General features: G+C 39.6%; 1 protein-coding gene across 1 annotated transcript; it reads left to right on the top strand.

The window, feature by feature from the left end:
• The first annotated feature begins 8137 nt into the window (after positions 1-8137).
• On the top strand, positions 8138-10735 carry LOC140145054 (uncharacterized). Its single transcript, XM_072166841.1, has one exon. It carries the CDS (start codon positions 8138-8140, stop codon positions 10733-10735), a length of 2598 nt encoding a protein of 865 aa, XP_072022942.1.
• The last annotated feature ends 5879 nt before the right edge of the window (positions 10736-16614 follow it).

Consider the following 16614-nt stretch of genomic DNA (forward strand, 5'->3'; position numbering starts at 1 on the left):
GATGAACTCACAAAAAACCACTGTGGGCAGGATCAAGAAACATTCAGTGGTTTCATGCCGGCAAATCCTTCTAGTGATTCATTCGAATGGCCTAAGCTAAACCCCAGCTGGGATGTCCTTTGGCAGCGATCGAAGGACTTCCTTACAGCAAGTTCAACAGAGTGGTACTATAATTCACCAATTGGTGAGAAAACTCTTTGAGACTTTATGAAAACACTGAGTAATAAAATAGGACTCTCCAGATATACCAACCATTCATGTCGGGGGCAACAGTTCTTAGCAAAAGTGGGTTTCAGCCAGCCTAGGTGATGGCAGTTACAGCTAGGGCACAAAAGTGTAAATTCTTTGGCACAATATACCAACGTATTTCATCAGGCGAAAAACTGCATGGGCATCGCAATGTTGTTAGAATTGGAAGGTAGGCCTACTCCTGTAGCACTGTCTGCACCCACATCACATCAATCTGTGTATCTTCTTTCAACTTGGTTGATGCAAACACCACAACTTTTGCCTGATCCTAGACCTAGGCTAGGCCCGGCTAGGCCTAGGCCTGTGCCTGCATCTGATGCTGGGCCTGTATGCCAGGTGAATTTGCAATCAGCCATTGACCCCTAATTTGACTTGGACTTCACAGAAACTGAGGTGACAAAATATTTTCATCTTTTCAGGGGTGTGAGTGACCACAGATAAAAAAGTCTGACATTTGAACTTCTATTCATTTGTGTGGAGACTGGATTGGAATTTGGATATCATGATATTTGTGTGAGTGAATCACATTCACGGATCAAGATATCAATTACCTAGTTAAATTACTGTCACGTCTGAACTTGGATTTTTAGAAAAACATTATTTCCGGATTTCTGTAATTATATCCAGTGCTGTCTAATTGCTTTGATCATTAATAAATGTTGGTATATAGCGTCAAATGCGGCGGCTTTCAGTTTCTTTCATTAACTAAATTGGCCCACCTGGGTGATTCCGGGATTTTTGAATTACAATGGAAGCATTGTGATTCCGATTTTAACGTGCACATTGGAAGAGCATTTTCATTTACTTTCGATATAATTTCTGCGGGGTAAAGACGTGGGTTCCTCTTCACCGCCTTGGTGGTTCATCTATATAATGGGCGCGGTATACCTCTGTGAAATGTATTACTCAATTTGGCAATTGCGTGCATAGTATAAGCAAATGAGGTCAATCATGTATTTGACGATTGGGTAAAGTTTCCTGGTTTTAGAGGTAAGACCGGCGCAGGTATATTTGGAGATGCATGAAATTGTGATGGCAGTTCTGGATGAGGGCGATCTCAAGGGAGTACCAGAGTGAAGCAACGCCACATAAACTATAGGTCTATCTAAAGTCAACTCCATATTATCATTTGCAGAACTGGATGGGTTGAGGGGTTTTTACATTTTTGTTTTACCACTGGTTATCAAAGGCCGGATCTATACTCGCTTTCACAACTTGAACTTCACCTCGTAACACAACTTCAGTCAACAACAACGGCCCGAACTTCAATTGGAGACAGAACATCATTCCTACCGTTTTATGAACTTTCGCGATCAGCGTTTAGTATTTTTACATCGTCAAGTGAATCAAAAGGCATCAACTGCCAGCTTTAATTTCCATAACTGTCAAGTAAATATCAACCATGCGTAAAAGAAAAACGCATCAAAAGGAGATTGTATATATGTTTCTTGCATTTCAATGACTTAACTGTTTACATACTACTTTTGCATTTTTTTGGCAACACTCCAAAAAACCATGGCTAGTCATGTGAAGACAAAGTTGAATATTCATAAGGAATAATTAATATTCATTCTCAAACGGAATCATTCTGTTTTTTCTTGTTGAGGAGGAGCAGACAGCACATTTTCCTAGATCTCTACAGCCATTGATATTTCACAACTGTACGTTCAGTGGGAATGTCACATTCAACACCCAGTAAACTTGAAGAAAAAGTGCTGTAAATAGTGCTGATGTTTTTTAAATGTTATCTTTTGAATTGAAATTTGCTTGTGTGAAAACTGGATTGGAATTTAGAATTTGGATATCAACACCCAGTGAACTTGAAGAAAAAAGTACTGTAAATATTGTTGATGTCTATGTTATTATTGATATCGTTTGCTGGCTTTTGAACTTCTATTCATTTGTGTGGAGACGGATTGGAATTTGGATATCATGATATTTGTGTGAGTGAATCACATTCACGGATCAAGATATCAAAGTGGTGGTAAGTACATGCTTTTTTGTAATCAAATTCACTTAGGCATAGGCCTAGTTAAATTACTGTCATGTCTGAACTCGGATTTTTAGAAAAATATAGACAAATATTATTTCCGGATTTCTGTAATTATATCAAGTACCATCTGATTGCTTTGATCATTAATAAATTTTGGTATATAGCGCCAAATGCGGCGGCTTTCAGTTTCTTTCATTTAGTATGAGCTTGAAACGGTCCATGGATTTCCCATGGATTAGCATGTGTCCCTCACGGACCAACCTGGGTAAACAAACAAATTAACTAAAATCGGCCCACCTTGGTGATTCCGGGATTTTTGAATTACAATGGAAGCATTGTGATTCTGATTTTAACATGCACATTGGAAGAGCATTTTCTTTTACTTTCGATATAATTTCTGTGGGGTAAAGACGTGGGATCCTCTCCACCGCCTTGGTGGTTCATCTTTATAATGGGCGCTGACACAGTGCAAGTTTAACACATGAACAGCCATCAACCTCTTCAGCCAGAAAGATCTGGTGGGGCTTTACTGCATGTTAGTGTAGAATAGAATAACAGCCATCAACCTCTTCAGCCAGAAAGATCTGATGGGGCTTTACTGCATGTTAGTGTAGAATAGAATAGAACATTTGCATGATCTTTCATGGCTAACATGCAGTAAAGCCCCACCAGATCTGTATGAAAGGGAGACAGGGAAACAGAACTATTAAAGGTTAATATACTGAATACATAACACAGAAGTTCAGAACCTCTGTGAAATTTATTACTCAACTTGGCAATTGCGTGTGTAGTATAAGCAATTAAGGTCAATCATGTATTTGATGATTGGGTAAAGTTTCCTGGTTTTAGAGGTAAGACCGCCGCGGGTATATTTGGAGACGCATGAAACTGTGATGGCAGTTCTGGATGAGGGTGATCTCAAGGGACTACCAGAGTGAAGCAACGCCGCATAAACTATATCTAAAGTCAATTCCATCATTTGCAGAACTGGATGGGTTGAGGGTTTTTTACAACGTTTTCGTTTTACCACTGGTTATCAATGGCTGGATCTATACTCGCTTTCACAACTTTTTCACAACTTGAACTGTTATATCAAACCTTCGCACAATCGTTGGTCGTCACAAATTCACAATGCCTGCTGGTAATATCTTGAGAACATTGGACCGTCTCAGTGATGAGACAAACGCCAGCCTCAACCGGAGATTGAACTCCATACCAATGAACTGGGAAGAAATTCTGCCAGAAGATGTATTTAAGTTCATCGACACCCAGGCAAAGTCTGTATCTTCATGCACGGGATACTTTATAGCATGTTTGCTAGCAGCCACATCTTATGTAGTGATGAGGCTGACATCTACAATCAAGATGTCAACTGGACATGAAGCCAAACCCAACGTGTACCTCCTGGTAAATGGCCCACCAACAACATCAAAGTCTGCTGTGATAAGGGATGCCTGTGTATTGCCCCTAAAGAATATAATGGCTAATACAGAAATGCTTGGACTAACTATAGACGAATCCAATTTCACGCATTCCTACACCTCAATGGCTGGGTCCCCGTTGCACCAGTTCACCTAAAATGTGAAATGATGCGGCCTTGGAGGGGATTTTAAACTGCATTCTATCATCTGTGTTACACATAGACAAAAGAATGATGACAGTTTACAACACAATAGAATCTAACATCAATTTTTAAGCGGCTTTAATCCACCCAATTGGGCAGTTACAACACCAGTTTGGTGCTGCGGGGGACCCAATAATGGCCGACCAAATCCTGACCATGACTTGGCTTGTTGGATTCGTCTATACAAAACTGTACCTCATCAGCTCTAACAAAGCATCTCTCCAAACACAAGCAAGGTTGCTTAATCTCTCCAGAGATATTTGTGACCCCTCAGCACAACTGAGCCCGGACGTCGCCAATCATCATTTTTGAGATATTCAACCAAAATATTCTGCTTGAAATTAGCTTTAAAATGATGTATATCATGTCTATAGTACTTGCCATTTAAGTAGTGAAAAATCAATGAAACAGTCTATAAATCCTTTGTTTCCTATTGTTTATTGGTTCAATGGAGCATATCTCAATAGTGGCACTGGCGACATCCGGGCTCAGTTGTGCTGAGGGGTCACATTTGATCTATTGCGCAAGTTGGTGAAGTCAGATAATGACACAGCATCCGGAGACATATCAATTTTATGTTCGTTATATAGCGGAGAGGAAGTCAACTTAAGCTTTGCAACTGAGGCAGAACGCACCATACCAGCAAATACGCCTTTCTCAATCATAGGAGCTATACAAACTCCAGCATCCACTCTTCTCAATGGTAGACAATGGACAGGGTCTAGTAGACCGATTCTTGTTCGTTTCTCCCCTACCCATCCGACCAAATCCCCAAGAAATGGCTGCAGCATTGCGCAACTTACAGAACAGTCCGGTGACAGACTTTTCACAATTATTATACGAAATCCATCAACAGCACTAAGAACACCGGACATACAAATTTGACGAAGAAGCCACTGCGTCAATGGCAGCAAAAGAAGAAGCTTTAATTAACGAGTTAAACGCATCGCTCTTAAGGTACACCCACCCCAAAGAACAAAAAGACTTACCAAGTGTGCAAGCTAGCTCTGGCTGTCCATGTCCTTACCTCTACCATATCGGCCATAACTTCTATTCATTTGTGTGGAGACTGGATTGGAATTTGGATATCATGATATTTGTGTGAGTGAATCACATTCACGGATCAAGATATCAAAGTGGTGGTAAGTACATGCTTTTTTGTAATCAAATTCACTTAGGCCTAGGCCTAGTTAAATTACTGTCACGTCTGAACTTGGATTTTTAGAAAAACATTATTTCCGGATTTCTGTAATTATATCCAGTGCTGTCTAATTGCTTTGATCATTAATAAATGTTGGTATATAGCGTCAAATGCGGCGGCTTTCAGTTTCTTTCATTAACTAAATTGGCCCACCTGGGTGATTCCGGGATTTTTGAATTACAATGGAAGCATTGTGATTCCGATTTTAACGTGCACATTGGAAGAGCATTTTCATTTACTTTCGATATAATTTCTGCGGGGTAAAGACGTGGGTTCCTCTTCACCGCCTTGGTGGTTCATCTATATAATGGGCGCGGTATACCTCTGTGAAATGTATTACTCAATTTCTAGTAGACCGATTCTTGTTCGTTTCTCCCCTACCCATCCGACCAAATCCCCAAGAAATGGCTGCAGCATTGCGCAACTTACAGAACAGTCCGGTGACAGACTTTTCACAATTATTATACGAAATCCATCAACAGCACTAAGAACACCGGACATACAAATTTGACGAAGAAGCCACTGCGTCAATGGCAGCAAAAGAAGAAGCTTTAATTAACGAGTTAAACGCATCGCTCTTAAGGTACACCCACCCCAAAGAACAAAAAGACTGACCAAGTGTGCAAGCTAGCTCTGGCTGTCCATGTCCTTTCCTCTACCATATCGGCCTTACTGAAGGAGAAAGCAGACATTTCTACCGCAATTACTAATGATAGTGTCCAGAAAGCTACAAAATTGGTGCAATATGGAGAGACGCAAAAAGGAGTTATGATGACGGTAAGATAATTTTATACTTTCCTTTCAAATCATTTATAATCAGACTTAAGTATTATTTACTCACAAACAAACCTTTAGGCAATGGCAATATTTTGGACTTCGCATTTTGTTTCACATTTTAATGCACAAATCTTATGAAATCATCATCTGTATATTGTTTCATCAAGTTTTCATTGTCATCGATGTTGGACCGACATTGACATTTGTAAATAATAAACATTTCTTATCACAAGGTTTTGATGATTCAAATCGTTGGTCGTCACAAATTCACAATGCCTGCTGGTAATATCTTGAGAACATTGGACCGTCTCAGTGATGAGACATACACCAGCCTCAACCGGAGATTGAACTCCATAACAATGAACTGGGAAGAAATTCCGCCAGAAGATGTATTTAAGTTTATCGACACCAAGGCAAAGTCTGTATCTTCATGCACGGGATACTTTATAGCATGTTTGCTAGCAGCCACATCTTATGTAGTGATGAGTCTGACATCTACAATCAATGTACCTCCTGGTAAATGGCCCACCAACAACATCAAAGTCTGCTGTGATAAGTGATGCCTGTGCATTGCCCCTAATACAGAGATGCTTGGACTAACTATACAAAACTGTACCTCGTCAGCTCTAACAAAGCATCTCTCCAAGCACAAGCCAGGTTGCTTAATCCGGGAGGAGGGTACTCAGTACAAATGACCATACGGGGACGTGCCGCAAATATGGGTAGCATTTTCGGCCTCTTGGTATATCAATGACCCTTTTTCAAAGCCTATTTTGGTATATGAATGGGTCCTTTTTTCAAAATTTTCTCAATTTTTTTCGGAAAATAGCCCAATTTTTCCTTAATCTAGCCAAAAATTTTGACTTTTGGAATATCAATGGGTCCAAATTTCTTTCAAAATTGGTATTATTTATGGGTCCACTTTCAAATTCTCAGCGGCACGTCCCTACCAAAACCTTGAGAACCCCCCCGGGCTTAATCTCTCCAGAGATATTTAGTTGGTGAAGTCAGATAAAGACACAGCATCTGGAGACATCAATTTTATGTTTGTTATATAGCGGAGAGGAAGTCAACTTAACTTAAGCTTTGCAACAGAAGCAGAACACACCATACCAGCAAATACGCCTTTCTCAATCATAGGAGCTATACAAACCCCAGCATCCGCCAAACTCTTCTCAATTCTTGTTTGTTTCTCCCCTACCCATCCGACCAAAACCCCAAGAAACGGCTTGAGCATTGCGCAACTTACAGAACAGTCCGGTGACAGACTTTTCACAAGTATTATACAAAATCCATCAACAGCACGAAGAACACCGGACATACAAATTTGACGAAGAAGCCACTGCGTCAATGGCAGCAAAAGAAGAAGCTTTAATTAACGAGTTAAACGCATCACTCTTAGAAGGTACACCCACCCTAAAGAACAAAACGACTGACCAAGTGTACAAGCTAGCTCTGGCTGTCCATGTCCTTACCTCTACCATATCGGCCTTACTGAAGAAGGAGAAACCAGACATTTCTACCACCATTACTAATGACGGTGTCCAGAAAGCTACAAAATTGGTGCAATATGGAGAGACGCAAAAAGGAGTTATGATGAAGGTAAGATCATTTTATATTTTCATTTCAAATCATTTATAATCAGACTTTAGTATTACTTACTTATAAAACAAACAACACCTTTAGGCAATGGCAATATTTTGGACTTCAGATGCATTTCGTTTCACATTTTAACGCACAAATCTTATGAAATCATCATCTGTATATTGTCTCATCAAGTTCTCATTGTCATCGATGTTGTACTGACATTGACATTTGTAAATAATAAACATTTCTTATCACAAGGTTTTGATGATTCAAATCTTCAAATGTAGAGTTTAGACAAATGGGGAGTTATTCTTCCACCCTAATGAATGGAGAACTGAGAAGCAAGTACCCTAAGGAATGGAGAACTGAGAAGCAAGTACCCTAAGGAATGGAGAACTGAGAAGCAAGTTCATGCATACTTTGCAAGAATATCAGCAATCTAGAAAAAACGCAAAATGTTAATTATAAAGAACAAGCTGAAGTGGAAATATAGAAACACTCTTGATGATGCGCTTGTCTCAGGCAGCTCTCTACAACTTGTATGATTTTATACTACTTCCAGCTTGAATTTTCCAACTATTTTTGAACTGATGATAGATATAAGCCTGGCAGTCAACTTGGTCAACTTATTTTTGACTGTTTTGCTGTAGTTTGCAAGTATTTTACCAACTTTTATATTTCATGCTCTGTATCAAACTGGATGCTCATGGCTACTACCATTACATTGCACAGGACAGTGAACTATGCAATCAATATCATCCTCATTGGACTTGTGTTGATACATATTGATCTGGCTTCATTAGATTCAATATTGTTGAGATTTAATTCAATCAAATCTCACACCACCACAATGGGTGTATATACCAGAATTGAGCTACTTCAGTATCAGGATAATAAGACTTGTAATGACAAACTTCCTGAAGATGTTTGGAATACAATTTTGTCATTGGGTATAGAGCGAGATGAATTTAGACCCACACGCCGTGGTGTAAAATCTGGTCTCAAAATGAAACAGAAAGGAGCTCACAATGATAAACATACATTCTCAACCCAATCCAGTACTGCTTTCAAGAACACTACTTGCCTAAATGTAAGTCAGTGGAACGCACGTAGTATAAGGAACAAAACAACAACATGTTCGGACTTGGTAATGGATCACAAATTAGACATTATGTTTCTTACCGAAACTTGGTTGTCTGTTGATTTAGATCAAGTAGTAATTGGTGAACTGACACTACCAGGGTTCAATTTCATCAATATACCCCGTAAAACTGACAAACATGGAGGAATTGGTGTTCTCTATAGATCAACACTAAAGCTGCAGATTTACCCTTCTGATTTCCTTGCAGAGACATTTGAACATGTTATCATAATTGACAAAGAAAGAAAGATCAAGTATGTCATTGTTTACAGGCCTCCCCCATCAACTGAAAACAAATTCACAACATCAAGGTTCCTCTCCGAGTTCGACGATTTCTTAATGTTTGTGAACACGTTGAGCGGAAAGATCATTTTCTTAGGTGACTTTAATGTTCACGTAAACAAGCCAGAGAGAGCTGATGTTGCCCACTATTTATCATCTTTAGAAGGAATTGGTTTCCACCAACATGTTGTGGGGCCTACACATATAAGTGGTAACACTTTAGATCATGTCATGTCCCGTACCGATGAAAATCTGGTTCTTCAATGTACTGTTGGAACAAGGTTATCAGATCATAACGTCATCCACTGCAAGCTCAATGTTGAGAAACCTAGCGATCAAAAGGAAATTATTTCCTCCCGGAAAGTGAAAGACATAGATTCAGTGTCTTTTGAAAGTGACTTTCACTCAGCGCTCATCTCTTCGAATAATACCCCTGATGATGCTAACGCTGCTGTTGAACTGTTTGAGAAAGCAGTAACCCTAACCCTGGACAAGCATGCCCCTGCTACGGAAAGAACTTGTAACCGTAGGGTTCGTCAGCCATGGTATAGCAAAGAAATTCATGAAGCTAGAAGAGTTCGACGCAAATTGGAAAAGAAATGGCGAAGAACTGGTCGATTAGAGGTGCACCATCAACTCTATCTTGACCAACATAAGCTTGTTAATACCATGATTGAAAGTGCAAAGAAGGTTTATTTTAAGGACAAATTAAAGAATGCTGATAGCAAATCTGCTTTCAGAACCATAAATGGTCTTCTCAATAACAATAACAAGACCTTACCTACTCATGATTCATTGCAATGTTTATGTGATGATTTTGCTTTTTACTTTAAGGACAAAGTTGATAAGATCCAGAAAGGACTTGAAGCAGAACGAAACAGTGTAAATAGTAACAGTGTAATTGACTCATGTAACCTAAGTAATGTTATGTATGAACTATCTGAGTTTCCATTGTTAAGTGAGAATGATATGTCTAAACTTATCCAAGGGTTTTCAGCAAAAAACTGCTTGCTTGATTGTATTCCCACATGGTTTATAAAGAATAATCTTGCCACATTTGTTCCAATTATAACCAAAATTGCTAACATGTCTCTGTCAACAGGTGTTTTTCCAGCTGCACTGAAACATGCCATCATCAGTCCAATCATCAAAAAACCCTCCCTGGATCCTGACAACCTCAAAAATTACCGTCCTGTGTCGAACATTAAATTCTTATCCAAAGTCATCGAGAAGCACGCTGTAAATACCATTAGCAACCACATGCGTGAGTGTAATCTAGGTGAACCTTTACAGTCTGCCTACCGCACCGCACACAGCACCGAAACGGCACTTCTGAAGGTTAAAAATGACATCATGACCTCAATTTATCATCGTGAAGGCGTCTTTCTTGTGCTGCTTGATTTAAGCGCCGCGTTTGATACTGTTACACATAGCATCCTCTTTGACAGGATGGAATACGAACTTGGCATAAAAGGCAGCGCTCTTATGTGGCTCAAATCATATTTTAGTGGCCGTACCACCAGCATTTCCATCAATGGTGCCCAATCTGCCAATTGTTCCTTGGAGTACGGTTTGCCACAGGGCTCCATAGTGGGTCCTCTATCATTCACTGTTTATACCATTCCAATTGGTAGAATTATTCAGAAACATGGCTTATCTTACCATCTTTACGCGGATGATGTTCAACTTTACATCAGTTTTGATCCATCCAGTAACTTGTCTATTGACTCAGCTCTCACCAAACTTACCAAGTGCATTAGTGATATCCAAAGCTGGATGACATGTAATAGGTTAAAGCTGAACAATGAAAAACTGAATTTTTGTTGCTTTATCATCTTTCAACAAACGCCGCATGCCTGCTGTCAAGCTTCACATTGGTAATTTTGTGATTGAGCCTACTGAGACTGTGCGCAACCTTGGTGTCGTTTTCGATAGCCAAATGTCCATGTCCACCCAAGTTACTTCTCTCTCACGCAGCATAACTTACCATCTCCGTAACATCTCTCGCATTCGTCATTTTCTAGACTTTGATACTTGTAACAATGTTATTCGCTCACTCGTTCTATCCAGATTGGATTATGGTAACATCTTACTTTTAGGTTCGAATGTCACTGAAATGCTCGTCTTCAAAGACTAGAGAATTGGGCAGCCAAGATTATTTTTCTTGCAGCAAAGAAAGACCATGCTTCCCCATTGCTCCATGAATTGCACTGGCTGCCGGTGAGGGAGAGAGTCTACTACAAAGCCATGGTGTATGTGTATAAGTGCCTTGCTGGCTTGGGGCCGGATTATTTGGCATCCTCCTTGACATTATATATCCCTGGAAGACGAGGACTTCGATCTGCCACCGATGCCACTCGCCTGCATGTGCCCAAACTCCACTACCGCTCTTTTAAGTCAGCCGCTGATAAGGCTTTTGCTTTCACAGCTCCTAAGTTGTGGAACCAGTTACCTGTTTCAGTCCGGTCCTCCAACTCTTTGCCAGTGTTTAAAAAAGGGCTGAAAACATTTCTGTTTTCACAAATATAATTGCTTTTTATTGCATTTGCTTATTTTCTATCATGTTTTTGCTATATATTTCATGCTATGTTGTTTTGAGCGCCGTGATCATTTGAAATGGCGCTATATAAAAAGCCTATTGTATGTATATGTATGTATGTATGTAAATCGACGAAAATGATATCAATGCATTTCTAGTGGAGGAGGAGTGGTAAACAAAGAGGCATGAAATTTATGATGCCATTAATACCAACACCATCAGGGTGCACTGGAATTTTTTCATTACTTTCCAATTAGCATCAGTTTCCTTCTCCGTAACCACCAGTAGCAGAGTAGCCTGATGTCCTGCGTTAAACCTGGTCATCTGAATTATTTACCGGCAAAGGTGCCCATGCAATGCGTTTCATGTAGGCATGTTTATAACATTTTGAAATTTAATCATTTCAGCATTGTTTTCATGGATATACGGTCTTATGCCCCTCCCTTCCTGAGCGGTGCTCCCTGGGTAGAAGGGATTGGGGGGAATCATGGTTTGATGGATGGATTAAAACACAAATAAAAGTTTCTCTTAATATTTGATATACAGTGATTCTGTCTCTTTACCATTTGAACTGGTTCTTTCCCAGTGGCATTCACCATAACCAAATCGCAATAGATGGTGGAGAATCCGGGTAGAAGACCCGTTTACCTCTCGCAAGATGGATTTTTGGTGAAGGACTGACATGACAACCATGTAACTTTTCATCGGAAAGACTTTCATCTGCCGTGATGCAGTTTTACTGCAGCGCAAAGCGCGGCAGGCCGCCTAGGCCGGCATGTGGAAAACGTACTCTTATTATTTGACTGAAGGATGACGTACATGATGTGTGGGACAGGTATTTGACATTTACCCAATTTGTTCACAATACAACACTGTGAGATAGCACAGAGTATATACTCCAGGTTTTCTAGTGGTAGACATTTGGGGATGCACTCCCTTAGATCATCAGTTGCCCAGTCTAGACACTGCCCCAATGTCAGCCCAGCAGTATGTAGCAGAGTTTTTACCTCTCTTGGAAGCTGCACGAGAGAAAACAAGCTTACATTTGCAGGATCATAAAACTGTCATGATTAACAAACCTGGAGCACAAGTTTCCAAGAATGCAGAGATTCATGTAGGGGACATTGTGTATCTCTACACTACTGTTTTGCAGCAAGGTCAAACGAAGAAACTGGCTAAACCATGGCATGGCCCATATTATATCATTGAGAGATTGTCAGAGGTGAATGTCTGTTTCCGTCATGTTCATAACAGCCGTGAGCCACCTCAGAAAATACATGTAAATAGGTTGAAACATGGATCATACAGTCTAGACACTTAGTGGTAGATGACCAGAACTTCAGTGACCACAAAGAAGAAGCCACGCCCAATGAGCAGAATCTTAGTAATCATGACAAAGATGCCACACCCAATCAGGAGGACTATTATGAGGTGGAGAAAATCCTCTACAAAAAGCCTTCGCAGGGTAATTGGAGGTACCGTGTCAAATGGCTCTCATTTCCTGCCAGTTCAAACTCACGGGTTCATCATATGAGGACCCATGATAATATTCCCACATATCGGTACAAGAAGTACCACAAGTAAGTAAACTATTTTCTACTATGAACATTAGGTAGTCAAATGTAAAGCAGTACGGTATGTGTATAACAGGTATGAGGATTTATTGAATGTCCCTCATTGCACCAGCAACAATGTAGGATGTCATATCCAATTCCTTATTTTTCTTGCTCAAGGATGTAAGTAAGTAAGTAAGTAAGTAACACGGCATTTATAATGCGCCTAATGCCAGAGGATACAAAGCGCAGAAACACAGAAAACAAAACAAAACAAACAAAAGCAACATCATGAGTAAAGGTAGGTTTTCAGAAGGGATTTGATCCCAGTGACAGTTTGGGCACTGCGGATATTTAGGGGGATTGAGTGTGCCATAATAAAAACGCTCAGCAACAAATTCACCAAAAAACCTAGTAAAATGCTGAGAAAATGCAACTGCAGAAAAAACCCTGCCCCCTGCAGGGAAAGTCCCTATCATCGCAAAGCAAATCTTAAGTAAATTCTTTTCCCCTGTGGCAATCAACTGTACTCGCCACACTATCATTGATCACATAACCACACTCTGTCTGACATCTCTCTCATGGGTATAGAAACCATCGAAACACACAAAGAGCACATCATACGCACACCTGAATCAAGCTGTACGCACGCTACGCTCTCCGGGTATCAACACTGACCCTTAAGTACCCCTTCCCTTGCTCAATTTTCTCTGCTTAGCACGGCCTGGTCAGTCAACCCATCTGTTGCATTTCACCTTTATTGATATTCATTGAAGAAATGAACACTGACGCAACTTCAACTTGAAGGGGCCAAATTGTAAGTACGCAAATATATTATTATACCATTTGATAATTTAATTTCTCTAATTAAATTAGTGTTTATTTTGTCAAACATGTTAATTGCACAGATTAATATTTTTCTTATGGACCCATCATCAAATAATGAAAATGTATGGAAATATTCATACAGCACCCATTATGCAACGGTTAAAATATTCAAGGATCTCATCCTAACGATTGAAAACAAAATTTTGTCAAAATATAACCAATTATTGCTGATTTATGTCATCTTTCAGCTCATCCAGAGGCAGTTCTTCAACTGTTGCCAATGTTCCTGCCCACTGGGAAGGTATTGAAAGCATTTGGAAAGTCATTAGCCACAAGAAGGGAAGCAGTAGAGGCTTTCATTGACCAGAAACATTTAATATAACCTCAACTATGCAGAATACAGTTTCAATTCCTTTTAGGCGGGATTTATACTCAACAAAGCAGGTGGGGCACAGAACAAATGACCATACATGGACGTGCCGCAAATATGGGTATCATTTTCGGCCTTTTGGTATATCAATGACTCCTTTTTCAAAGCCTGTTTTGGTATATGAATGGGTCCTTTTTTGAAACATTTCTCAATTTGTTTTGGAAACTAGCCCAATTTTTCCTTAATCTAACCAAAATTTTACCAAAATTTTGGGAAAATTTGTAAAAACTAAGACAATTTGGGTTAAATTCTGCCGAAAATTTTGACTTTGGTATATCTATGGGTCCAAATTTCTTGAAAAATTTATATATTTATGGGTCCACTTTAAAATTCTTAGCGGCACGTCCCTACCAAAACCAAACTTGAGTACCCCCCCGGATTTGTGTTTGGTTTGATGTTCTGATTTCTTTTATTATTTCAAGCATCATCATGTACATCTTTCTGCTTCACTCTCAAACTCACATAGATGTTAATACTAATTATACAGTGTGCTTAACTCAATTTGGTCAGAAAGTGGACTTTTGGAAAAACACTCTTCATTTGTGACCCCTCTGCACAACTGAGCCCTGAAGTCGCCAATCATCATTTTTGAGATATTCAACCAAAATATTCTGCTTGAAATTAGCTTTAAAATGATGTATATCATGTCTGTAGTACTTGACATTTAAGTAGTGAAAAATCAATAAAACACTCAATAAATCCTTTGTTTCCTATTGTTTATTATTAAGTTCGATGGAGCATATCTCAATAGTGGCACTGGCGACATCCGGGCTCAGTTGTGCCGAGGGGTCACATTTGGGTTTCAAAGATTATATCCGTCATTTACGTATTGTTCATGTCATGACTTAATACAAGGAAGCCAGTTTAAATGTCCAGTAACTTGTAATCAAGATGGGTGTACGAGGACTTTTGAGTACACTTGGTCTTTAAAGAGACATTTTCAAAAGGTACATGGTCAGCTTTATAGATCATGCTCCCAGTCATGGCGGCCACTTTAGGTATAGAATGTATGTGATTGGATTTGTGTGTAAGATATTGTTGGAAATCAAAGTGTAATGTTTCTGGAAATTTAATTTCTTTTATAACATGCCTGGCAACTTGTTCCAAGTTTTGTTGGAGCTGGTCACATTATATACTTCACGAATGGGTCAACAGGGGAGTAAAAACAACCCTACCCAATCTCTTACACATATGCATATGAATGATCCATTCAGTATCTCCCAGGAGGTGCTGGACATACTGTAAGTACAGTGTGCGCGACCGTCCCGGTTTCCTCTTCCCATGTGGTAGAATAAAAGATATTGTGTCAAAATGTATGGATTGGGCAATATTTTGAGTAGTGGATGCTGGTGCTATTGGATAGGCAAAAGACAAAACTAAAACTTGTTTTTTTTTCCAGAAGAATGAAGTTACATAAAACCAATCAAATTACATTAATTCTTTACAAGACACACCCACTGAATTAGTAACTTGGGTATCAAGAAGGAAAACACATACTTGAAAGACATTCTCTTTACATATCATTTTGTTAATTTAGAAGTTAGCTATGCAGAAAACAACAACCCCAAGGAAGGGCAGCAAGGATGCAAGTGCCCGCACCCTACGAGGAAGAAATAAGAAGATTGACTTGGCCATCCAGCAAGTTAGTGGGGGGGGGGAGTCGCATGCACAATGTCAACTTCAAATATATGTCCAATCATAAAAGGAGCTCAAGAAATTCATCAAGAAAATACGCATCCCCAGTGGCCATGAGCTGGCAATGAAAGCATCGATGGGATGGTCTTGGGGAGCTATGAGGAAGCTGAAGAGGAATGGAGCAATTGCAGAGAATTCAAGCATATACTGGGAGGGTCACATGCAAAATTTGAACATGTACTTTATTTCTTACCCATGCAAGCACACCACACTAAATATTATCTAATGTTAAAGCCATATTATAACATTTTCAAACAAAATAGATTAGCATTTCTTTGCCATAAAATGTTATCTTTTACTGTCAGAGATATCCCCTTTTATTTTTGAGCCTAACAACTACGGCAAAGCAAAGAAAATTGGAATTAACTACCAGCGCACATGTCGCCAATACGTACCACTCCTTCGGTCATGTTGTGGTACAACCCTTTGTTGTGTATATCACCGTCCCGCACGCCGTGTACGTACTGTGTGTTATGAACATCGTGTATGCGTTTGACTAATAATTCCATCGTAATAATAAAGCGCCGAATCCGGCGTTTTATTCAAAATCTCGGATTTTGACAAAACTACAGCACCTAAATTTTTGTGATGAAATTTTTTTGCACCAGGCCCCCCTTGTGTTTGTGAACGGTACCTAACCCAAAAATTTATTTTACCAAGGTCCGTCATGTACCGACATCCAACGATGTACCAATGGCAATGGAAATAAAGAAAA

The sequence above is a fragment of the Amphiura filiformis genome, unplaced genomic scaffold, assembly GCF_039555335.1.
Source record: "Amphiura filiformis unplaced genomic scaffold, Afil_fr2py scaffold_122, whole genome shotgun sequence".
In the NCBI taxonomy this organism is placed as follows: Eukaryota; Metazoa; Echinodermata; class Ophiuroidea; order Amphilepidida; family Amphiuridae; genus Amphiura; species Amphiura filiformis.